This window comes from Pieris rapae, chromosome 2 (genome assembly GCF_905147795.1).
Source record: "Pieris rapae chromosome 2, ilPieRapa1.1, whole genome shotgun sequence".
In the NCBI taxonomy this organism is placed as follows: Eukaryota; Metazoa; Arthropoda; class Insecta; order Lepidoptera; family Pieridae; genus Pieris; species Pieris rapae.
Genome location: NC_059510.1, coordinates 11,359,275 through 11,384,915, shown reverse-complemented (window position 1 = coordinate 11,384,915; position 25,641 = coordinate 11,359,275). Strand labels below are relative to the sequence as shown.

Here is a 25,641-nt window from a genome sequence, read left to right as displayed (position 1 = left end):
GTGGATTTAACAGGAAAATTTACATTTTAATTTTTAAATTCATTCTTCGTATTTGACAAAAGAACTAAAAGTGAGTGAACTAGAAAAGTGTGTTGCAAGTGACATATAAGTAAGAAATTCTATGTAAGACACTTGGAACTTTTATGTGGACTCGTTGTGAAAAAAAGTGCGTCCGTAACCTGCAGCAAGTAAAGCAAACAATCATTATTTTCACACGTCATACGTTAAAAGAATAATATACAAGTAATTCAAATTCTTAAACATTGGTCGTGTGGCAGCGCCGGCGTTACGCATACTGAAGAGATACGTCTTTGACGATCTGAGTTCAATTCCAGTCGCCGGGTAAAATATAGTTTTTTAGTTTTTTTTTTCTTCCTGATAAAACAAGAATTGGATTAATGGATTGCAACAAATGCCACAAGAAGATAGTTAATTTTTTATATTTGAAGTGTTGCAGAGTACATTGTAATAAAAGCTTCCATATTGAATGCATCAAAGTTAGCAAAGAAAAATTGGTTTTAATGAATCAGCACGAGAAAGATATTTGGAAATGTCCAGACTGTTTGTGCAAGGTCTCAAAAGGCGATCGGTATATAAGTGAGGCGAGTCAGGATCCTATGTCACCAAATAAGGCAAGTCAACGAATAATTGAAGCTTTAATCCAAAAGTACCATAGTATTTTGCTAAAAGAGGTGCAGGAATTCCGTCAGGAAATGAATAGTCGTTTTGAAGAGCAAGGAAAGCAATATAAGGCACTTCAGGAAAGATTTGACAAGTCTGAAAGAGAATTAAAAGAATTGCGTAAAAGTATCATTCAGGAGAAGACCTTAGAAGTGAATACACTACAGGTCCGCGAATTGAAACAAAATGTAAATTCCCTTAAAAGCTGTTCTTTGGACAAGAGCCCGATAGTCGGAACACTATGTGAGATAAGTACTTCGCCGGTGGTATCGTTTGCGAACGCCGCTAAACAGAACCCGAACCAAATAAAAAACAATAAGTTGAAGCAAAGTGCTTTCACAAATAAGGTACCTGAAGATGTAGCAGAAATAAATAAAGAGCAAGAATTGGAAACCCATGTTGAAAAGGAGAACAGTGGCGATAAGATAAAGGAAAGAGTTGGAAAATATCAACGTGGAAAATATCCCAGTTGTGAAGTAAAAAAAGGAGGTAGAAGTGATGTAGTGGAGATCTGTGGAGCTGAGCGGAAAAAGTTTCTGCATGTGTGGCGCTTAAACAAAGATACAAGTGTGGAGTGTCTAGAGAAGTATGTCAAGAATGTAATATATGGCAAGGAGGTGTCTATAAGAGTCGAAAAAATTAATCATAAAAAAGAAAAGGATTACGCATCATTCATTATTGGGGTACCAGAATGTGAATATGAGTTATTATGTAAACCGGATAATTGGCCGATAAATGTTGAATATTGTGACTGGGTGTGGTTTCGGAGATCATCTAACAAACCAAAAGGATGGAAGTAGACATATTAAGATATGTTACCAAAATGTGAGGGGTCTTAGAACCAAGTTAAAGGAATTTTATATGAGTGTCTCATCTATCTCTGTAGATTTGTTTGCAGTTACAGAAACGGGATGTAATGAATCTATAGCTGACGCTGAGTTAGTCCCTCCTGGATATACGGTATTGCGATGTGATCGCGCGGATGGGCGCAAGCATGGTGGCGTATGTCTTGTGGCTTCCCCGCGCCTGGAACTGCGTCACATAATTTTACCCTCTGATTTGCAAATTGAATCTCGCCCCTTCGAAATAGTTTGTGCAACTGTCTATTTGAAAAATAGATTTATGTTTCTGTTATGTATTGTTTATACTCCTCCAAATACGCATGATGAAGAATACTTTTTATTACTCAAAACAATTGAAGAATTTTGTTGCAAGTATGATGATGTATTAGTAATTGGTGACTTTAATTTATATTCTTGCTCAAATAATGTAAATACTTATTTTTGGAATTACTTTAGTAACTATTGTGAATTCAGTCAGTGTAATAATATAGGGAATGTTAATGGTCGTTTATTAGATTTGGTATTAAGCAAAGGTAAAGGAATGCAAAGTGTTGGGGTGTGCGAGACGGATGAACCTTTGGTATCTGTAGACGTCCAGCATCCTCCGCTTCTTGTGTGTGTGTGCCCACGCGTTGCGTCAGTTCTGTCAAGGAATGACCCGGCTATAACACACGAGCGCTTGTTACAATGGAATTTCAAGAAAGCCGATTTTAGTTCGTTGTATTCCAAGGTTAGAGAAGTGGATTGGTCTGATGTGTACTCGTCAGATTTAAATCAGAGTCTCAATTGCTTCTATTATAAGTTGAACTCTGTACTTGAGGAATGTGTGCCAAAAAAATCCAGGAACCTACGATGCTCAAGGTATTTATATCCAAAATGGTATACAAGGGAAGTCATTAAAAGAATTAAACAAAAAGCCACGCTGCATAAGAGATACAAAGTTACTAAATCCCCAGGAGATTACGAAAAGTTTAGCCGGTGCAGAGCTGAAGTTAAGAAATTAATTGCATTGGCTCTTGAAAATTATACTAAGTCTGTTGAATCAAATATCATTGAAGATCCCAAGTCATTCTGGAGGTTTATTAATGGTAACAGAGTCAACAGAGAACCATCGGGTATTATTGAGAACGGAGAGGTGTTACCCCCTGATGATAGTGTTAGAGCATTTGCCAAGTATTTTAGCTCTGTTTATGCTACACAAAAGCCAAAGCTTGACGTCAGCGCAGCTGTTGCGGCAGCGGGTTGTTCAAACGGGGCTGCACGAGTTCATGTTGGGAGCTTACAATTGAGCGATGTACAGGAGGCACTTAAGCTACTTAAACCAAAAAAGGCAGCTGGCCCGGATGGTATACCGCCTTATATATTACGAGATTGTGCCCCATATGAGGCTAAATACAGTCTCATGTTAGAGCGAGTACAAAATAAATTCACTCGCTACCTCTACAAGAGACTGTATGGAGTGTATCCCTTGTATCCGCTTATGTACCCGACCCTGTTTGTTCTGGGTATGGTGGGGTATGACCAGCTACGCCTCAGAAGAGAGGTAGCTGTGACCGTTTATATATTTAAAATACTTACGGGTCGGGTGCATAATCCGGATATAATGGAGAGACTGGGTCTACGGGTACCAAGTAGAAACCTGAGGCTTACGTCCAAGCTTTTGGATGTACCGCGCGCACATTCCAACTTGGTTAGCAAAGCGCCACTCACGCGAGCAATACAGACCATTAACAAAATTTCCATTGAGGTGGACCTATTTGTTTGTACGCTGGCTGAGTTCACAAGAGTTGCTTGCTATATTGTTAGTTATAAGGTTTAGGAATTTTAGTTTAATTTTTTAATCTTTGTATGTAGGTTAGTTGGTGTGGGTAGTATAATGGATTTCTATCGCATTAGTTTTAACTGTAAAGATAGGAAAATTTAATGGAAAATAAATAAATAAATAAATAAATGAATAAATAAATAAACCTACAGTTGCTTTAATTAATTTTTAAACACATTCATATGTGTTAAATGTTAGCTCAATGGTTAACGTTGAAATAATAAACAGCTCAAAAAAGGAAAAAAATATTAATATAATATCATCATAAGGTATAATATGTCTTACCTATATACGCCCGAACATCATAAGAGGTCCCAATAGGTGCACCGTGGTATTGCTTAGCTGGCACTAATTGGACGCTAGGTGGCGCCAGGTGAGTTAATTCCAAGTGGAATGGAAATGCATAGTCTCCTAAACGCTTTATAAGTGCCTCCTGAGAAATGTCACTTCCATATTATAAACAATCGTGAGTAAAATGATAATTACATACAGGTATTTTCAACTTAGTTTTCCATTACATAAAGTGATAGTAAACATTTCAAATCGAAAGAAATATAAATTGTTTTCTTAATTAGTTCACATTTATTAGTCCTGAAAGCATTGTTTTACATATTCAAACTAAACTGAACAAAACAATGGAAAGATTATGAAATAATTTACCGCGAAAGAAAAAAATCTGTATCATTTTTGGCCATTTTCATTTATTATTAGTGAGTGAAAATTATTCTGATTCATTTCATATTTATATATTAAAGATATAGAAAATAAATTAGGATTAATCCCGCGTCTCGTCGCTGTTACAGGTTTATAGTATACCAATATTTTATTAAGAAATCGAGGTGTTGCATGAAAAAAATTCATCAGATCGCGTTCCCGCATGACAAGATCAAACGTAGTATGTATCTTGTAAGCAATTCAACAAACATACGATCCGAAGAGGAAATAAATAATCCTATGCGAGTTTCCAAAAACACTAAACTTCATATAAAACTCGCCCCAAAGTGCTACATAAATTCGTGACAAGATCAACAAATTTCTCGAAAATTTGAAATTCTTCCAGTGTAACCTATTAATTTGTTAATCAAACTTTAAGATTCAGCCTGGACCGATGATTAAGACAACAACTTTAATTCATCTGCGAAAATACTTGGCTTTTGAAATACTTTTCGGGCTATTATTAGGGCTTATATTTTAAAACTTTTTGGAAAATCGAACCACCGCTTTTCGTCGCTTTTCGATACAACGATTTATGAACCAACTAGCGACCCGCCCCGTCTTCGCACGGGTGCAATGCTGATGCTAAATACACTACAGAAAATCTGTAAACGTTGTATATAAAAATCTGGGTTATCCATAAGAGATAGACATATACCATCACGAACTTTTCTGTAGACCTTTTCAATGTGTACAATACTTAGTGCATTATTTTGATAAAACTCGTAGGGTTCAGCCTGCGTTTGCAATGTAAGCGGAAAAAATGTAATTATTTACGACATCACATTAGAAACCTCAAAAATAACAGTACTTCTCCACTATTTAATGGATGTTATTATACATATAAACCTTCCTCTTGAATCACTATCTATTAAAAAAAAAAACATCAAAATCCGTTGCGTAGTTTTAAAGATTTAAGCATACAAAGGGACATAGGGACAGAGAAAGCGACTTTGTTTTATACTATATGTAGTGATGTCAATGGAACGTTTCAATCCTGTATTAATTAGTTTGAAATACGCTACGATTTCCTTTGATACGTATATATTAAAAGACGAGCAGAAAATCTTTTGAGCTTCGTTTAAATTGATCCATAGTATATTATTATTATTATTTTTTTTTTAAATAATTTTCACTCTACTCCCCTGCCATAGTGTCCAGGGACTTTATATTTCACTGATATTATTTAACGCGTCGGGAATTACGCCCCGACTACATCGGTAATATTCTTATTAACAATATTCATGGGCGAGCCGGGGCGCAATTCCCCGCGAGACCCGCTCTTTCTGTTTTATTTGCCGCCTTTATATATACAACTATTTTTTCACAGAACCGTTCCAGGCACGGTCTGTGCTTTATTAATATGTCCTGTAGGCCGTTACGGTCTACAGTCATCTGTATTTGTTGCTCCAGGTCGTGCCTGGACGATGCGAATATAGGGCAGTGAATATAGGCAGTGAGCTCATGTTCCACAGTTTGCTCTTCATTACTGCAGGCACATGTTGGGCTTGTCCTAATTTTAAATCTGTGCAGGTAATATGCAAAGGCTCCGTGCCCTGTTAGAATTTGCGCCATCTGGGGTGTGAAACGCTTCTCTTTTACCAATTTATACGCAGTTTTAACATTGCCTATAAATAATTTTGTAGTTCCAGCTGTTTCACCCCCCAGGTAGCGCTCATTCCATACTTCCAGAGTCCTTTGCCTTATCTGATGTTTAATATATGACAGGGGGTATGCAGCTTGTTTGATCCGGTTTTCATACTCTCGTTTTAATGTAAGGTATTCATCTACGACCTCTGGCCTTCTGCGTGCTGCGGCACATCTTATCCTCCTCTTTCTAGTCTCAACCTGTTTCTTGAGCACCTGTAGTTCTTCGGTCCACCAAGCCATTTTAGTTTTCTTCCCGGTTTTAATTTTTGGAATTGCTACATCACTTGATTTGATTACTACTTCTGTGAACTTTTCTACTATTTGTTCCAAGTCTTCAACTTTATTTAACTTTCTTACGACTTCTTCTGTTAACTGAAAATGTTCTATATTAAACAACATTTCTTCCTCGAACTTTACCCTATATTATTATTTTACTCTCTTATACCTACTCTTCAGTGAAGTGATCTTTGACTATTTAAATAAAATGTTAATATGGCCAGCAGAGTTTTAACAATATTTGAAAAGTTTAAGATAAAATTTGTTAAGCGATTAGAAATGGTTATGTTCATACTACCTTCGATTATTTTGTATTGTGTATTTTCACGTTTAACGGTAATTATAAAACGTTAAATATAAAAAAAATCGCGCCAAGAGATGAATTCAATTCATATTTGAAATCATTATCAGCTATGTTAAAACAAATTTGTTGTAAACATTTTGGATACCCTACATTTTGTAATATAAAAGCCAATGTTTTCTAAATAAATACATTTAAAAAGTTTTTTTTTGGTGCATACCCAAAACACAACTCTTCCGCACCAAGCAGTCGCGCCGCGGAAGGGTATGCGCAATTAATAATATTGTTACGAAGACGGGTCAACTGCAATGTTTTTAGATTTTTCCACTACTTAGAGAACTTTTCAGCAGGCTGAAATATGATTTATGACCGTTTCAGGAGAGGGTCAATCACATATTAAAAAATCGAAATTTACATAATGTTGCCGAAGTTTTCAGGAGGCTGAAACATATTTTCAGTCGGTTTCAGAACACGTATAGACGAATGGTACACTTTTCAGCAGACCCGTTTTCAGGCGTTTTCAGGCCTGGTTATAGCCCTTCGATGAAGGAATATTCTAGAACGAATTTTCTAGGTGTGGGACAAGCACTGTTTGACACGCGAAAGAGAGAAAAGATAAGAACCTTATCGAAGCTAGACCGAGAACTTTAGAACGCCGTACGACAAGCACGTAGCAGTGTGCGAAAGAGATAGCAAGTACGCGCGTTCTAGAATTAGGCGATCGCTACTCAGTAGCGCTCCCGCCTAGAAAGTTCTCGTAAACATCGGAAACATCGTTCGAGATTCTTCCCAGGGATATAATATAAGCGAGCCAAAACGCGACCACTCAGTTCAGTTTTGAATGCGATTCCAAGCGATAAACAGCGAAGAGAAAAAGTGCGATTAAGTGATACCAGTGATAAAGTACTGAGTGATTTAAGTGATTAGTGACAGTGTTTCATTGTGTGTATTATTAGTGCTTTTCTGTGCGTAATTTCAAGATATTAGTGTTTAATGAATTCCTCGTAGATTTTATTAAAATAAACCCTTGAATAAATCGACGGCAGTTTCTATCCGATCCCCTAGCTCGTAACAATATGCAAATTTCCTCAAGTTAAAAAAAATAATCACCAAATAAGAAAATTAAAGGACCCTCCTCCCCGCCCCTGGGAACAATGGTGCTTATGTAGTACTTGAACGACTCCCTGACACTTTAAAGCATTAAGCTGAATTTTAACCGGAGAAAAATGCTTTAGAATTTTTGTGTAATGTTATATGAACCCACTATTCACTACTAAACAGGACAGCCATTACCTGAAGTGCTGAAGTCGGATGCTTATCGTTATTGCAATGCGGAGGCCAGATCTGAGTAAGACTCATTATTGCTTCATTGCAGAACTTCAGCCCCATAACTTCTTCGTCTTCGCGACCGTATCTGTTGAATAACACAAGGGAATAAAATTACACTCTTTCGCCAATTATGAAGCTTCCTCTTTTATTGAATCTAGTGTAGAGATAGAGCTATCAGACATATTGTAGTATCAGTCATATTTAAAGGTCACGCTGTTTTTTAGATTTGTGTTTAACTATATCCACGACGATTATAATAATTAAATACCACTTTTCATTCATAATTAATGAATTAAATTGAATCATTTTATGATTGAAAGCAAAAGGCGTTTATTTTACATTCATTTACAGAAGTGTGTGCACAGATAGTGTATTAGCAGAAATGCAGGCGCATTTTTATAAATATTTAACCTAACGCTTATGATATATAATATAGCAATCTATTCATAGCGTAAAAATACAATTCTGATTGAATATAACGTATATACGTATAAGGGAGGCTCATCTGATGTATTTTGTATTGTGCCTTGACGTCTTTTTTTATTCCATTCTGGATAATGCATGAAGATAAGACATAGCTGAAGGAATTCTTTTCATTTTTATTCAGTAATTGCGTCCATTCTCAGCTTCACAGGGCTGAATTATTATTTTATTAAATATGTTTTTGTTGATATTGATGTTGTACGAGCCAAGGCTATACATTCTGCTCACTCAGGCTTTCTTAGTTTTATAAGCATGATGATTCCCTATGTACGTGCCATGGCTACATTTTGCTCAAATTTACGAGCCACGATGATGCAATGTACGTGCCCTGGCTGTACACTTGGATCTTAAATCGTCGGAGTCACATCCCGACACTATAGCCGGACGCAGACACTCTCTTCATCTGCAACTAACTAAAACATAGGAGTTAAACCCTGAGAGCATAGCCAGACGTAGGCACTCTCTTCGACTGTTAAATTGCATAGCAACTAACATTCTACTAATTCGCTCATATTCAATTGTTATACGCGAGTGGTTAATATTAAGTTATGACCCAGGAACCATACATTTTGGTCCTTCGAGCCGGATATTCCTTCTATAAATCTGTGGTGTACAATGCTCTATTGCTACATATTCCTTGAGCGCTTATCGAAGTCTTCATACGGATCACTAGCTATTTTAAAAATATATAGCCTATTTTACAGTAATAATGTAAACATACAGTGAAAACATATTCTAAAAGCCAAAACGAGGGGTTATTTCACCACTACATCTTATTGATAGACTTACTAACCGGAAGTCAAAGTTAAAGTTACTTTGACTTACGCTTTCCTTGCGGCTTCCAATCAAGCGTCTTATCTCAATTGGAGATATGCTTGGGACCCCTCGTAGTTTCTGGATTATCCATCTGCTCGATAGAGGTCTTTTGAGGCCCTAAAAAGCGCTTCAATCGACTTTGTATAACAATTATCCTGTTTTAAGAAAATAAACAAACATTTGCAATAAAATAATATTGTGGGTATAAATTGAGATGTAAGCTATCCATCGCGGACAAACAAGCTGACACGTGATTTATATAATATATTAACATATTACGTTCTAACATTGCTACACTTTAAAATTAACTGCATATATGTCAGATATTGAATCGTCGCAATGTTGTCAGCGATGTCAGAAATATAAATTTATAATCACACTAGCTGACCCGGCAAACGTTGTTTTGCCATGTTTTTGTGCCAAAAAATTAAAGTTTATAATTAACAAAAAAAAAACATAAGGGATGATTGTAGAGGGGTGAAAATGTAGGGTTGCATGTATTTTTGTATGGTGTATCGTAAAAAAATAAAAACAAAAAATATTGTCTAAAAAATAAATAAAAAAATTTAGGGGTGGACCACCCTTAAGATTTAGGGGGATGAAAAATAGATGTTGTTCGATTCTCAGACCTACCCAATACGCACACAAAATTTCATGAGAATCGGTCGAGCCGTTTCGGAGGAGTTCGGTTACTAACACCGTGACACAAGAATTTTATATACAAGATTAAATTGAAATTATTGATTCATCCATCAGTTTTGGCTTTTCCCTTCATTATCACGTTGACTTTATAATTAAAGCCAACGTGATAATGAAGAGAAAAGCCTATTAGTTGAGAGGTCAACTAACGGGCTTTGAAGCCCACTATAAATTACCTCTAAAAATACTATTAATTATGATATATCATAGGATGGAAGCTTACTATTACTATACTCTCTTGACATTGAATCATTAAAATTCTCTGTTAATTATGTATGAAGATTTCCGCAAAGGATATCCTGTTAAATTACTTGGAGGCAGTTGAAGTGAATGAAATGTTGGCCTTTACACGTTTTACTCCGTGAAGTTTTAAGAGGCGACCACGCCCCTTAGACGTTAGATTTTTTTAAATATTTGCATGCAAGAAGTGGTAAAGTTTCTTGTGCATGTCCTTTCTCCTTATTAATGTGTTTTACGAATGTGTTAGTTCTTCTTTAATATAACTGCTAAAGAGTAATCTTTGTATTTGATTTTACTTGAATCAAGAAAGAAACAAGACATCCCAGTGTAAATTACGATTGGGTGTTTCATTTAAAAAAACATGAAATCATAATTCCATTCGGACATTTGGTAGTGGTCTTAGATTTCTGTATCATGTGTTATTTATAGTAGATAGTTCAGCCTTTTGTGCCTAACATGCTGTAGATTTTTTTTTTATTCACTTTTTCCTGCATATCGTACGCGCCTCAAATAGGCCTCACTAGGAAAACGCTTTAAATTATTAATGTAATATTTTAAGCGGTCTGCGGGGCTTGAACTATGTAACTTAACTTATGTAACAATGTAACTTGTATGTATTGTATGAATATCCTCCAACTTATATACTAGTACTGAGGATTAAAGGTCCAATAAATAAGTTATCTTTATGACAGATTGAGGCGATATAGATCGTGACCAAACTACCACCTAGGAAATGTATAATGTCTTAATTCAATGCAAATAACACAGCTACACAGGTACTTAACTTTTAAATTCAATTGTAGAAATTAGTAAAAGCATTGTACAGAAATATTTGGTTGAAATTACCTAAAGGTCAGGGTAACTTGTCCGAAGAGCTTCTTGTTTTCCAAATTGCCCGACTCAACGTGTAGAACACCCTGTATGTTATCGATACTCCCGTTTTCCACCACCAAATCACGTGACGCCAGGTACATTGTCAGCTTGTTGTTGGGCGATGACTTCTTGAAGACCCTGGAATTTTTTTTATTATTATTTGAGTTTATAAAATTATTCTACGTTTAGAAGTAAAAAGACGGCTCTCAGTGTTTTATAAATAAAAGTAAACAAAAGCTGGTGAATACAAAGCAATGCAAAACTAGGTTTCCATGGCGACGTGCCTTTTGATCTTCCAATAAGCTTTGTCGCCGCAAATGGACCCAACGAAAAATAGAGTCCAATAGGATTTTTAATATCTTCAAATGGTACTTCTGACCCAGTAATTTGATAATTGGAAAATTAAACTATACGGATTGTTATTCGTTATTATTCGTTTTTTATTAAATAATCATATTTAATAATTATTTCAACGCATGCTTCTAATTTATCTAGCTATCTCGATACAGATAGAGATCCAAAGTTGTATTAATTTGGTCAGATCAACAGGTCATCGTTATGATGATATTTCTACTCATACACAAATTTCTTATACGCAAATCACAGTCAACTGAAGGAAAGATTGAGGAAACATCCAGGAAACGGGCTGGTCTAAAATAGCATGTGGATTTGTTATCTGTTATTAGTAACAATAGATTTAATATGTAATTTTTTTTTTATATAAAATTAATAGCTCTTTTGGTCAGTTATGTTATATGTTGTTTTAATATTTCGTTTTGATTCAATACTATTTTGTATTGTTTATAAGCATCGCACTCTTAGTTTTTGGCAATATTTTATTTGCCTGGATACGAGCAGGTTAGTAGAATTAAGGCCGTCGATTACATTATGCTTGTTTCGTTTTCACCACTTTAAGAAAGTCTAAGAAAATGACACAGCATACCTTTGGGAGTTCAAAGCGTTGTCTGGAGTCATCTTACTGTCAACCTGTAACAAACAAATATGTTTATTATAAAAAATACTGACAACGTATAGCGGTTCCTGGATATGTGAATTTTATTGTAACAGTTTGCCTTTTATGTAAATAGTATTATTCCATCTAAGTACTGTGGGACTCCCGAATTAATTCGATTCCTTTCTTGATAAATTTTGTAATGGGATAATACCAACCAATAACTGTGATTTAAATTTAATTGCACAACTGGAAACGAATCTCTTAAAACTGTCAATATGGCGTCGGCAAACCACAACTTTGATGGTGTTTTCCAAAGTTTCATGAAAAACAACAAGTACAACAGAAGAGTGTAGTGACAATAATAGTGTGAATTTGTGAGACAAATTGAATTTTAAAATAATTATTATTTATGTCACATGTTTCACCTTTTTTGTATTTCTATCAAACAATGATTTTATCGAACGAACGGCATTAGCCAGACAGTTAATTAAATGTTGTAACAAACATCATGTCATTTGCCTAGCTGAATCAACTGCTTTGATCAACTGGCTAAACATCATTCAGGCCGCTAGTTAAACGGCGCCGTTTAGTGCAAAGGCTAGACTATTCTTCATACCCTATATAGAGAATAATTGTGTAATTAAATGCATTTTAACCGTAATAACTCGATAACATATATTGGATGATTTTAATAACATGTAATTAAAATGTAAATAACCAGAAAAAAACCAGTCTCACTAAAAGAGGGGCTGCGTCTCGGATTTCTGTATCTGTTTCATGATCATTTGTTACTCCACTAAGCAAGATGGTGATCAGCCTTCTGTGCCTGACAAACACCGTTTCGAGTCTAAGGCAAGCCGGTTGCCTCTAGATGTTGTCCTTCAGCGTTCGGGCAAATGTGCATTGACTTCAAGGATGAGTGTCGTACTCCAAATACACTAGGCCACCACTGCTAAGTTAAAAATTAGCCCCTAAAAAAACCGATTATTTTTTCACATCCCTAATTTGCGTTTCAATCCATTGCCGGAAGGTTCAAATGTCTATACGTAAATCAGAGACAAAATTAAAAACACAATATGCAATTGGCAGACTATTACACACACAAATACAGGTTAGAAGTCTAAACAGTAATTTGTATGCACAGGTAGGTACCGCGCAGTACATAAGCAATATCAGCCACCTGAGATTTACATATAGAATTCATAATTTAGATTGGCTGGTAACAACCTTGGCGCGGAGAATTTGCGCTTGCCGTATCATGTTATCAGGCAAGGGAGGCAATCCTCAGAGAGTCAATGAGGCCCAAGCCTCAGTATGTACGCTCTTTTATTTAAGGAAGCTAAGACGAATTGATTATTGGCAGCTGGTGCGCGGCAAAAATTGCCTTAACAAACGCTCAATTGTGGAACGACGGACGTCATGGTGATACGGATGGTATTTCATAATCTGCCTTGACGTCCGATGATGAAACTCAGCTACAGCTAAACACTCTTCATAGTAAATGTGGTAAAAGATGCAGAGTGGCCATACATCTCTTAACAATGCCAAGGGATCAAGCCAAGGTTAAGACTTTGACTTTATTAAGCAGTAGATAACAATTAAGTTTTCTCTTTGAAATATTATCTATCGATTCTTTTATATAGAATGTCAGTTGTTTTTAACTGTGAATGTTACGCCCTTACATAGGAGAGATGTCACAACATTCCCAATTCGATAAATGCTTGGTTAAAAATCTATGAAGAATATAACAAAACAACACAATTTTTTAACACAACAACACAAAACAGTAATTGGCATTCGATAGTAGTAACCGAGGTTGATGTGAACCTTTTTAGTGGTAACGCACAAAGGTCAGTTGACAAAATACCCTTGTCAGTTGTCAACGTGACATAACTGTGTGAGTGACGTCACAGTGATCCCTCGAGGTAACATGGTATATAGAAAATGCGTCGGTATATTTTGTAATGAATATTTAATAGGTTACCCAACTTTTGTAGTCAGTAAGACGGAAACTTTTTTAATATGCTTTATTATACTTTTATGTATAATTAAGGGTTTGTTTATATATTTAATATGAATAGAAAATATTCATGATCCATTTGCATTGATACAGCATGACAGCTTGTTCATAATTAATTAAATCAGAGCTATAGTAGTTCAAATAACTACGTGATTCGTTAATTTAATTGTTTTGTTAAAATTTAATTAATTCAATAAGCTATAGTTATCGGTTTTATCTTGAACTATACGAGGTCAGTGGGTTCCAATGAAATTAATTTCCAGGCAAACTTTGTAAGGAAAAGCAATAAAACCGGTGATGATACAAGAATAGGGAGACTACTATATTTAAAAAAAAATGTTTTTCCCTGTTTGTTTAATTTGTTATCCTATTATATACCGTTAATATCAAGGCAAGGCAAAATTCAGTGGTTTTAATAAAATATATCTTTCTGAGCCGTATCAAGGAGGCATAGTATTGATTAATTTTGCTCTCAAGCATTACACATGACAAGGATAATCGGATACTTATAGAATATATGTCTTAGAAAGTATATACAACACATGGAATTGTTTCTAAAACGACTTAACTAAAGGTCAACATGGGCTGGTGATAACGTACAGTTTTATTGTAAATCCCACACAATGATTGTGAAGACTGAATACTTTTTGTTTGTTTGTTCCCTTTTGTAAATCTTTGAACCTTTTTGTAGTAAAATCTATGATGTATTCCATCTTTGGCTATATTTTCAGTGTATTTGTTTGTAATTATATATAATTTATGTTAGCTGTAGGATTACGAAATAAATAAAGATTCAACGAATGAGGTTGATCTAATCTATAACAAAGAAAGTATTACACAGCAATATAAGTTTTATGTGAAGTCGGTCAATCCTGCAATTGAATTTTATCTGACCATAAAGATATCGCGAAAGAAAACCAAGCGAAACTACGGTTCCTAGTTCCGTATCAAAACACTAGACCAAATAATCCTACGAATATGCATGACCTACGCATCATAGATGCTTTTAAATGCTATTTCTATAAATTTCCCAAAAAAGTAGAAGCCAGAGTTAAATTGCGGTGTTTGTATGGCATATTCAGATAGCAAAAAACTGAGTCAAGTTAATTTTTTGTTATGGTAATTGAAGAGTTCGTATATCTAAGTGACACTTATGTTATTGGACATGGAATTTGTTAAAATAATAAATTTCTTGCTTGCTAGATGGGGCGTCAACAGTAAGTCTCCATCGCTGTTGGGGCTTGAGCTTCGTATTTCACTTCGATCGTCTCGTACCAGATTTTCCTGTGACGGCCACGCTTTGTTGCCAGGTACAATCAAACATTAAACTAGTCTAATTCCGCTCTTATACTATTTCAGACCCTGTTAAAAGCGAAAAGGGATCTTAGTCGGAAGGCCGGGATGGGTGATAGTGTGTTAGTGGGTATTGCTCTGGTTCATTGAGTAGCGATGGTGTCTGGTGTAAGTCGAGTCCCACATAAGCCAAAAATTGAATTTCCTCCTCGATGATCAACCAAACACCCGTTTATTTGGCTGTGTTTATACTACAGCAGAGGCTGATTTATGAAAAAGTTTTTAATCGACAGTAAATTTCAGTGAACATTTTAAAACGTAGTTTAAATGCCAAGCTTTAACTATCAGCGCGTAAAATGTTATCACAAATAAAAGTTTATTAAAGCCAATTTTATGACAGCGACGCTAGTTTGATTTATGGTAGGTGCGCACATGCCGTGAACGCGACGACAGGGGGCGCGCTGAAATCGCGTCGAGTCGTTAAAAGAATCGACGGTACAAAAAATTTTAAAAACTCGAAAAAAAGTAATTGTATTGATAAAAAAGTATTGATACCAAAATAGATGAGTGTTACCAACTGCAGCTGCAAAGATCTTTTTCAGCACTAAAAACAGTTTACAGTTACTTGCGCTTCACACTCCGCCTGCAAAAACTAACAGCCCTCTCGCTACTGCACATAGAATGTGATTTTTTAGAAACTATAGAATTAAAAAAAATAATAAGAGGCGGCCTCCCGTCATCATCATACATAGCCAGTAAAAGTTTTAGTTTAAAAGTTAGACATCAATCATAAATTAATATTAATAATAATAAATTAAGATTCACTTATTTAAACTCGGTATTGTTTATTATTTTTGTATAGCGCAGCCCGGACGTACAGCGACGACTATTTAATCCATGACTTGTTCAAGATACCGCAGAATATGCTTAAAAGGAGTATTATGAATTTCCTTAGCTCTAAATTCCGAGTCCATTATCAGGTTCATATAGTCACATTTCTAGTATCGTCTCGCTGAGCTGATTACAACGAGCTCAATGACGGTATATCTACTGCTTACCATCCTCGAGACTCAGTATCCACCTTCGGAGTCCATTATCAGGTTCATATAGTCACATTTCTAGTATCGTCTCGCTCAGCTGATTACAACGAGCTCAATGACGGTATGTCTACTGCTAACCATCCTCGAGACCCAGTACCCACCTTCGGAGTCCATCATCAGGTTCATATAGTCACATTTCTAGTATCGTTTTGCTGAGCTGATTACAACGAGCTCAATGACGGTATGTCTACTGCTTACCATCCTCGAGATCCAGTACTCACCTTCGGAGTCCATCATCAGGTTCATATAGTCACATTTCTTGTATCGTCTCGCTGAGCTGATTACAATGAGCTCAATGACGGTATGTCTACTGCTTACCATCCTCGAGACCCAGTACCCACCTTCGGAGTCCATCATCAGGTTCATATAGTCACATTTCTAGTATCGTTTTGCTGAGCTGATTACAACGAGCTCAATGACGGTATGTCTACTGCTAACCATCCTCGAGACCCAGTACCCACCTTCGGAGTCCATCATCAGGTTCATATAGTCACATTTCTAGTATCGTTTTGCTGAGCTGATTACAACGAGCTCAATGACGGTATGTCTACTGCTTACCATCCTCGAGACCCAGTACCCACCTTCGGAGTCCATCATCAGGTTCATATAGTCACATTTCTTGTATCGTCTCGCTGAGCTGATTACAATGAGCTCAATGACGGTATGTCTACTGCTTACCATCCTCGAGATCCAGTACTCACCTTCGGAGTCCATCATCAGGTTCATATAGTCACATTTCTAGTATCGTTTTGCTGAGCTGATTACAACGAGCTCAATGACGGTATGTCTACTGCTTACCATCCTCGAGATCCAGTACTCACCTTCGGAGTCCATCATCAGGTTCATATAGTCACATTTCTTGTATCGTCTCGCTGAGCTGATTACAATGAGCTCAATGACGGTATGTCTACTGCTTACCATCCTCGAGATCCAGTACTCACCTTCGGAGTCCATCATCAGGTTCATATAGTCACATTTCTAGTATCGTTTCGCTGAGCTGATTACAACGAGCTCAATGACGGTATGTCTACTGCTTACCATCCTCGAGATCCAGTACCAACCTTCAGAGTCCATCGTCAGCTGATGATGATGACTCGGTTTCGGTATTTTAGCAATACTGACATTAAAAAGTTTTAACCTCAGAACGAATTAAACATGTAAAAAAAATCATGTATGTACTAGTTAAATAATTGGCAGCCACCGTTTTTTCTAGCCCAATATTTATTTATAAATTTTTATATTTAGCTAATAATTGGTTTCGTATTCACGTAGTTTTGTTAGACTATTTACTATTTTGTTAGACCAGATGGCGTTAGGAAATTATTGTTTGTAGTAGAGGTCAAATCCTCAAAGTCATCGGCGTATGTTAGTCTTAAACCTGTATCGAGAACACACCCTCACTTTCACACCATCACGCAGCATTGCCGAATTATGTACATATTGCATAATAAATTTTGTTATTTTATTTGTTTTTCCATTCGTTAGTATTTGAACCTTTTCGTATATATTGTACCTTTGGCTATATGTTTAGTATATTTTATTTTGTGTATAATTTATGTCAGCTGTATATATGAAACATACGAATATATATAATAACACGAAAAGAATGTATTGCGGCATCAATCACAAAAACCAGTTACGATTATCATGATTCCTTTGAAAATAAACATTTATTTTCTGGTTTGACATGTTCCCGGACACAAACGTTGAAATTAATATATTTTTTCATCAAAACCTCACTGCAATTTCCGATGTCCCTATAACATGAATATATTTTTGGATTCTTTCGAGAAACGTACCGAAAGTAACATTTAAAGAAAGAAAAACTTTATCCGTTTTTAAGCTATTATTATTGACTAATCAACCTGTTATAGTATTTTGAACGTATCCGAAAAAGAAAATGTGGCTGAAAAAGAAACAAAAAAAATCCTGCTTTCAACGAGAGAAAATGTCGAACTTCAAGGCACTGCGCCGGTGGAAATAGCTTTTCTACACACCGTGAACCACCAAATGCTCTGCGCAATCCCCTCGGGTTGTGTCCAGTAAATTGTCAAAAACAAAAGCATCAAAGCATTGCTCTTAAGTCTTACCTAAGTATACGGCTGACCATAGTAGACATAGGTATCAGTGGCATCGCAAAAAGTGAGGGTAGGCTTGTAGATGATTTTTAAACTACCCTTTTAATAAACGCACAAAGTTTAAATGAAGTGCCTATTTTTCTTTTTGTTTAAATACTAAATGCCGACGAAAACTTTTATGTAACAGCGAAAAAATACAGTTGTATACGAGCAGCATTACAGAAATATGATTGCTTATAAATAAATATTAGTTGGTACACAAAAAATGCGCAGTTTAATTTTATATGTAGACCGAAAATGTTGTAACAGATTTACGATTTTTGTTCCTGTGATTTATAAACGATAAATGACTGCTATTTTCTTTAACATAGTGACATTCCTACGCTGGTTATATTATTTTTACGCGTTACAAGATGACGGATTTTTGTACGGTTTGAGTAATTCCTGTGGTCTAGGCGTATGTTAAAGAAGTCACAAAAGAACAACCCAAAATTACTTACTACCAAACAAGATAAAATCCATTTAAGTTTCGTTCAGGAGTAATTGAATACTTAGATCCTACCTCCGTTCTTGTTTAATAACCGAGACGCTAGAAAGGATAGAAAACCCTTGTAACAGTATTAATTATACACAAAGCGAACATTAATAACAATATAGGCTAGAAACGCCTCCGTCGCACACAAATATAATTAACAGCTTGGAAAATCTACATGTAAATTTGTTTAGTGAATAAGTTATTTAAAATTCGAAATCAAATAAAACTCTTCTTCTTGTGTCACTCGTCATCTACACTAATTTCACATAACATAACATTTAAAAGAAAAATAGGTTTACGGACGATAGCTTAACGTGACAACATAATAATAAAGTATTTATGAAATTATTGCATACTGAAGTCTTCGAGAGGAAGAGAGAAAAGAGTGTCGACGAATGTGTGCTTCGTAATAAAATTCGTAAAACATTGATCGACGAGAAAAAATACCCACAGTTTTGTGACAGTGTAAGCCTCGAGGCTTGATTCAAAGGTTCTTTGTTTAGACCTACAGAATTTGTATGTCAAGATGTATTTGAATAATATTTATTTATTCTCGAGCGATACCCACAGTACGAGCCATAGAAAGAATAAACAAAATTTGGATGAAAATCAAGTATGTACACTACTGATAATATTCTAACATTATTTCATTTTTAAAAACGTTTTCCCCCGCAGCTACAGCAGCAACATAGATATATATTATAGTAACCAGACCCCAGCGCTTAATGAATATGAAATTCTAGACTATCCTTTTGTTGCGGAGTTATTTTAAACGAAATAGAGAATGTTATAGAAATATAACAATTTTGGTTTCTTGAATAAGGATTTATTTAAAAACTTAATTACGATGCTTATGCGGTTAGAAAGATAAGACATTTAACAAATGTAGAAATTGCGCGTTTGGTTTATTTTAACTACTTTCACAGCATAATATCGTACGTCATCTCACTGTGGGGTCGGGCTGCTGACATTGAATTCATTTTTATTTTGCAGAAGAGAGCTGAGAGCTTTGCGGGTGTGAGGAACATTTATATTAATAGTACAATAATAGACCTGTATAGTGATTTTACTCTGGGAGTACATTGTCTTTACATATAATTATTTAACTAATGTATAGTTGAGTTTGAGCTTGAGTTTATACAAATATTGTAAATTATATTTTAAAAGAGTAAGTGTGGAGTTTTTATCAATTCTTCTCCACATGAAACTACCTTTTGAAAGGGCACCTAAAATCATCTTTATATATATTATTTAACGTTCAAAAGTGTCATTTTAGGTAGTCTAATTGTAAGAAATGATTTGACACAAAACAGATGAGATCTGAAATATTAATTTGCTGAGTACAAATAGAACACTTAAACAATGTCAGTAAATACGATTAATAGAGAAACCTGGATGCAATCCAAGTTATGTCATTCCCATTCAGCCTTAGATTAATGAATATTTAAATAGAACAATCGTTGCATCTTTGAATCGTTGCATTTTATAAATTACTAGCGACCCGCCCCGGCTTCGCACGGGTGCAATGCTGATACTAAATACACTACAGAAAATCAGTGAACGTTGTATATAAAAATGTGGGTTATCCATAAGAGATAGACATATACCATCATGAACTTTTCTGTAGACCTTTTCAATGTGTACAATACTTAGTGCATTATTTTGATAAAACTCGTAGGGTTCAGCCTGCGTTTGCAATGTAAGCGGAAAAATGTAATTATTTACGACATCACATTAGAAACCTCAAAAATAACAATAAATAAATAAAATAAAAAATAAAAAAGCCTTTTATTTCCTACAAATATAACTTTTTACATTGGCCCATCTCCAAACGCTTACTTATCTAATTAAAATTAATACCTTCTTATTTTTATTTATTTTCTATATTATTTACCTATAACTATTTTATTTACTGTTATTAATATACTACTTATATAATATTATACATATAAACCTTCCTCTTGAATCACTCTATCTATTAAAAAAAAACGCATCAAAATCCGTTGCGTAGTTTCAAAGATTTAAGCATACAAAGGGACATAGGGACAGAGAAAGCGACTTTATTTTATACTATGTAGTGATTTTGTTTAAGTTTTACAAGTGTTCTAATCACGGCTGGAAATCAGTGTATTTTTCTTGAAAGTTTTATAACTATTAAATATATAAAATCTAGCTTGCCATAGCCAGACAAAGTTCAACTGATTCAGAATGGTTCGGATGGATCGTGTTGGAGCAGTTAGTCAGGATCGCAAAAGATTGCTCTTGCATCGGCCTAGTACGATCCACGCTCCAGGCATCGCAATCTTGGATCGTTTGATGTGGATGCGGCTATTCTGGGTATATTATATAATGCATTGCATGCTTTACGTGTTGTTCTCACGAGTATGTAAGTGCGTGCTCCTATTTGCCACCATGACTCCTGCTGATAGAGGACAAATCTTTGTTTGTAATTTAATTTATTATTCTTTATTACTCAAGATGTCATGTCAAGATTAATGGTTGCAGCTCCTGAAAAACAGTGTGTAAAAAAAACTTGGCGATTAAATAGAGTGGCGGAGAGTTTATTGCCAGTTCTTCTCTTCCACGCCCTTGATTCAAATCAAATTTGTTGATTTGATTGATTGATTGAAATCTAATTTTACATTTACTGCCAGTTCTCAAGAACTGGCAGTAAATGTAAAATTAGATTCATTTAAAGTATATTTCTTTTTTTTGACGTTCATAAGTGTACATTATGTTACCTATATGAATAAATGATTTTTTATTTTGACTTTGCATAAACTTTAAGTGCTCTACACTTTGTTATTGGAAAGTACTTTTAGGTAAATTAAAATTTTCTCAAACCCTTTTTCATAATGTATTAGACGCTCCGCATAAATTTATATGGAAATTACTGCTGCTATACGATTTTCTTAATATAAACGATAAATTCGTGAACTATAAATTTGAAGATATTGCTCTTGTCCAAATAGGGTAGTTTAATTATTACGGTGATTTGCAAATACATATTATTAAGTGTATTATTAATTCCTAACGATAAGTACTTGCTTAATGGTAGCAAAATGGAACTAAATTACTAAGTGCTATCATGGCTTTGAGTGGATAATACCACTCAGTGGAATGTTGAATTTTCCTACGTAAAATAACCTTTTCGTAGCTTGACTACATATTTTTTTGCAAATTCCAATGATTTGAGCTTTGAGAAGATTCTTTATCTGCTGTTTGATCAATTATAATGTGATCAACCTTCTGTACCACGTTGACCTTTAACCGTACCGTGCGAGTGTTAGTTTTGGACATAGATAAAAAATCTATTGTTACACCGCCGGGAATCGAACCGACTACTACTACCAACACTTTGGGCTTGATTTATAATCTGTAGGTATTTGTTTCTAATATTCTCTTTCCAAACTTACATATTAAATACTTAAGTTTCAGAAGGTAAAGTTTAATCAGGTCTTATATTTAACTTGGCTCGACTGTCTGATAATAAGTTGGAAACTTTCCGAAGTAATATCAACTCCGTACGTGATAACTGGAGTCAGTCAGGTAAGACCTGAGTTGTTTTGCAATTCACGTTTCGTGGACTTATCTTCTGTCACTGTCAAGAGACATTCATTATTTGAGCATGAATACTTTTTACATTCATTATTTAAATTTTATTTATTTAGTTATAGAAGGTTGCCAACGCCCGGCACACTGATCCGTACAGTAAAAATAAAATACAATGTTTAAAGTCACCGTTGACAATATGTAGAAAAACTACATACACGAAGAGATTAAAAAACAAACAATTAAATGATAAAACCAAAATCGATTTTCTATGCATAACTAGATGCTCAATCTGAATAATGGTGTGTTTTAGCCAAAACGCGTTCAATCTTTATTAAAAATATTTACAAATCAATATAAACAGGAAGTGATATGTTATATACTTATAAAGGATTTCACTCCACGAATATTTCACTTTATTTTTTTCAATTAACTTATAATTAACTGATACTCTTACTTTTTTCAATTAATACAAACCACAGCGGTTTTCAAATGTAACATATTGTAATATACTATATTATTTTGTAAAATAAAGAGAGAAAGAGAAATAACTTAAAACACATACTTGTTTGCTTAGGAGAATTACTTCACAAAACTGATGAAAAGTACTCAAGTATAAATGATGTTCCATTTGAGTTGCCGAACTTACGCTTGTCATTAAATTAAAACCAGCCAAAACATACAATGACTAACCTAAACATACATCTTGAGTTAAAACTTAAACCAACATTATGGATAAATTTCAAGTCGTCGAGCCTAAAATTCTAAAGGAGATATACTTAGCAGTATGCCAATCTATTGTTGCATACTGTATCTCATCTTGGGGAGGCGCTCCAAAAACTAAAATCAAGAGTGTTGAAATAGCGCATAGGGTCATACTTAAAGTATGCAAGTTTCGGCCTTTGTACTCTTCAACAGATGAGCTGTATAAATTTTGCGAAGTGCTCTGTGTTCAATCAATCAATCAAAATATCTTTATTCATTTAGGTAAACATGTACACTTATGAACGTCAAGAAAAACAAGTTAAATTAATCGTAAATTTACATTTTGACAACTATTTCCCCTTAGCATAATAAATAAACAACTGGTTAAAAGTTATAGTACTGTAACTTTTAACCAATTCACATTAAATATAAGAAGAAACGATATAGTATTCAAACAAATTCATTATTGTTCAAATACTTTTGCACAAAGATTTTTCTCCTTCCTAGGTCCCTACATATACAATAAAGTGAATAAAGTATTAAATATACATAGTTATAATAGTCTTATGTAAAAAGAAAGTCACTAAATGGTTACAAAGCCTCAATTACGATAAAAGTGAGGAACTCTTGGTGATAAATGAATAGATAGAACTACTTGTAGAAAAAAATATGCGACATGATTAATGTATAAAAATTTAAAGGCATTTATTTATTATATTATTTATGTACAGATATAATACATTAATTTTTGAGTAATAAAGTACTTAACACACTCTCCCACACACACACACACCTTACTCACAGGGAGAACACTTCACACCATAATAGATTTACTTCTTAAATTGATTGTAAATTACAACATAAGTTTTATAGTTTTTTAGTTATAAGTTTCGCCAATGAGTCATGTACTTGATGGTAGAGTCTAATATATTTAAGGGGTTAGGCGCTGTATGCTGAAATACAGGTTCACACCTAGTTCAGCGTCAGATAAACCTGACTAATTTTGTTTATATAACTAGCGCAATTAGATATAAGTTTTTTCCTGTGAAACAAATTTGAAATACATTATTATTATTATTATTAAATTCAACAACATAAATTACAAATTGCCAAACTATTGATCAGAACAACTTATCTTATTTAATGTAATAAAAGGTTTAAGGATTGAAAGACGTAGGGTATAGATAAGTGTATTATTTAAATACATTTTGTTAGCATTTAATGTTTAATTAATAAAATTCAACAAATAAGATTCTTAAAAGTCTTTCTATAAGCGCGTATGTACCGTACTTGCTCTTTTGACTCGTTTGGTTGTTTATGAACTGACGTCAAACATCTGCTCGGATGTTAGAGTCGGAGTAGGGAATAGGATATAAAAGAACTTGTGACACATGTGAAGAAGAAAGAAAAAAGATTCTTCCCAAGATTGCTACGCGAAGCCATTGAAATCAAAAAAACACGCCAATTTCAATAGAGAGGACGGCCTAAAATTATCAAACACCTGGGATAAAATAATATCCAAATTAAAATCTTAACACAAACAATCCGTGAAAATGGAGGACACCGTGAGCAATTTCTGCAGAAACCCTACATCTTTTAGTCGATACCAACTCCGGGGAAATAAATACAGACAGATAAAAAAACACAAGATGTATATAAAGGTAATGGTTTGCTGGCGTGGAAATTCTTTAGTTGGTTATTGAAGTGAAACTTCTTTATCGACGTATGGGAGAAATTTTGTAAGAAAATCGTCACTTTTTCGGTTACGCGCCATGTTGCTTTTTTTATCGAAGTTTAGTATAGTGACGTAAAGAATATAATGTAATATATGATAATAATAACAACAATAATATATTAGTTTTGAAGATTGGTTTGAAATAAGAATAACAATATATTAATTTGAAAGTAATAAAATAAAAAGACTTGTTCAAATTTAAGTGAATTTACAAGAAAAGTGAGAGTGATTATACATTTCGTTTTATAAATTCAACACGTATGAGCATGATTTTAATATTTATTTGAGGTTAATCTCACTTTTTGATTGTAAGTATCAGTGAATGTATATAAATCTGTTAAAATTACCTAGTATTAATAAATATGACTGAAAAAATTGTTTTTCTTAAGGCTTAAGCCTTATCTACCCCATTTACTGCAAATAGTAGAAAAATAATATGTCGTAAAGAAGTTTTACTTCTTACCTGTGTATTCTGGTACACACACATATTTTTTTATAAATTATTCAGCTATTTAAAGATACATCGAAAATCAAAGAGAAGAATCGCAATAAATACGTATAATAAATTCAACGAATAGCGATACAAAATTGGGTCAGTTTAAATAATTTGGGAACATTGTAGCTATGTCATATTAAATAAGGCTGATATTAACTAATTTAATAATTAGTCGTTATAGTTCGCCATATCAAAAGCTGGGTAATTTTCGATAGCGATACCGACAGCCATCTCGATGTCAACAGTAAATATTTGTTCGTCTGTCCGTTCAGCATAGTGGTGGTGCGCAGCAAAAACTACCATTAAGAAACGCGTAGTTGTGTGTCTGTCAAACCATACTGTATATGGTAGATAGGTATTTTGTTCAGTTCATTTCTCAGTCAGTAATGTTTTTGATTAGTGCAACGTGAATTAATTAGATTAATTTAATCAACGCGATGTCTGGA

The 25,641-nt window shown here is 34.4% G+C and overlaps 1 protein-coding gene across 1 annotated transcript in view; it reads right to left on the bottom strand.

Annotated features, from left to right (window-relative positions):
* Positions 1 to 25,641, bottom strand: part of LOC111001978 (arrestin homolog) — a 43,585-nt gene that overhangs the window by 16,912 nt on the left and 1,032 nt on the right. The window contains exons 2-5 of the mRNA XM_022272062.2: positions 11,670 to 11,713; positions 10,700 to 10,864; positions 7,580 to 7,700; positions 3,631 to 3,778 (exon numbers count right to left, since the gene is read on the bottom strand). Of these exons, the coding sequence (XP_022127754.2) occupies positions 3,631 to 3,778; positions 7,580 to 7,700; positions 10,700 to 10,864; positions 11,670 to 11,701 (466 nt within the window). The 5' untranslated portion in view covers positions 11,702 to 11,713. The remainder of the gene's footprint in view (positions 1 to 3,630; positions 3,779 to 7,579; positions 7,701 to 10,699; positions 10,865 to 11,669; positions 11,714 to 25,641) is intronic.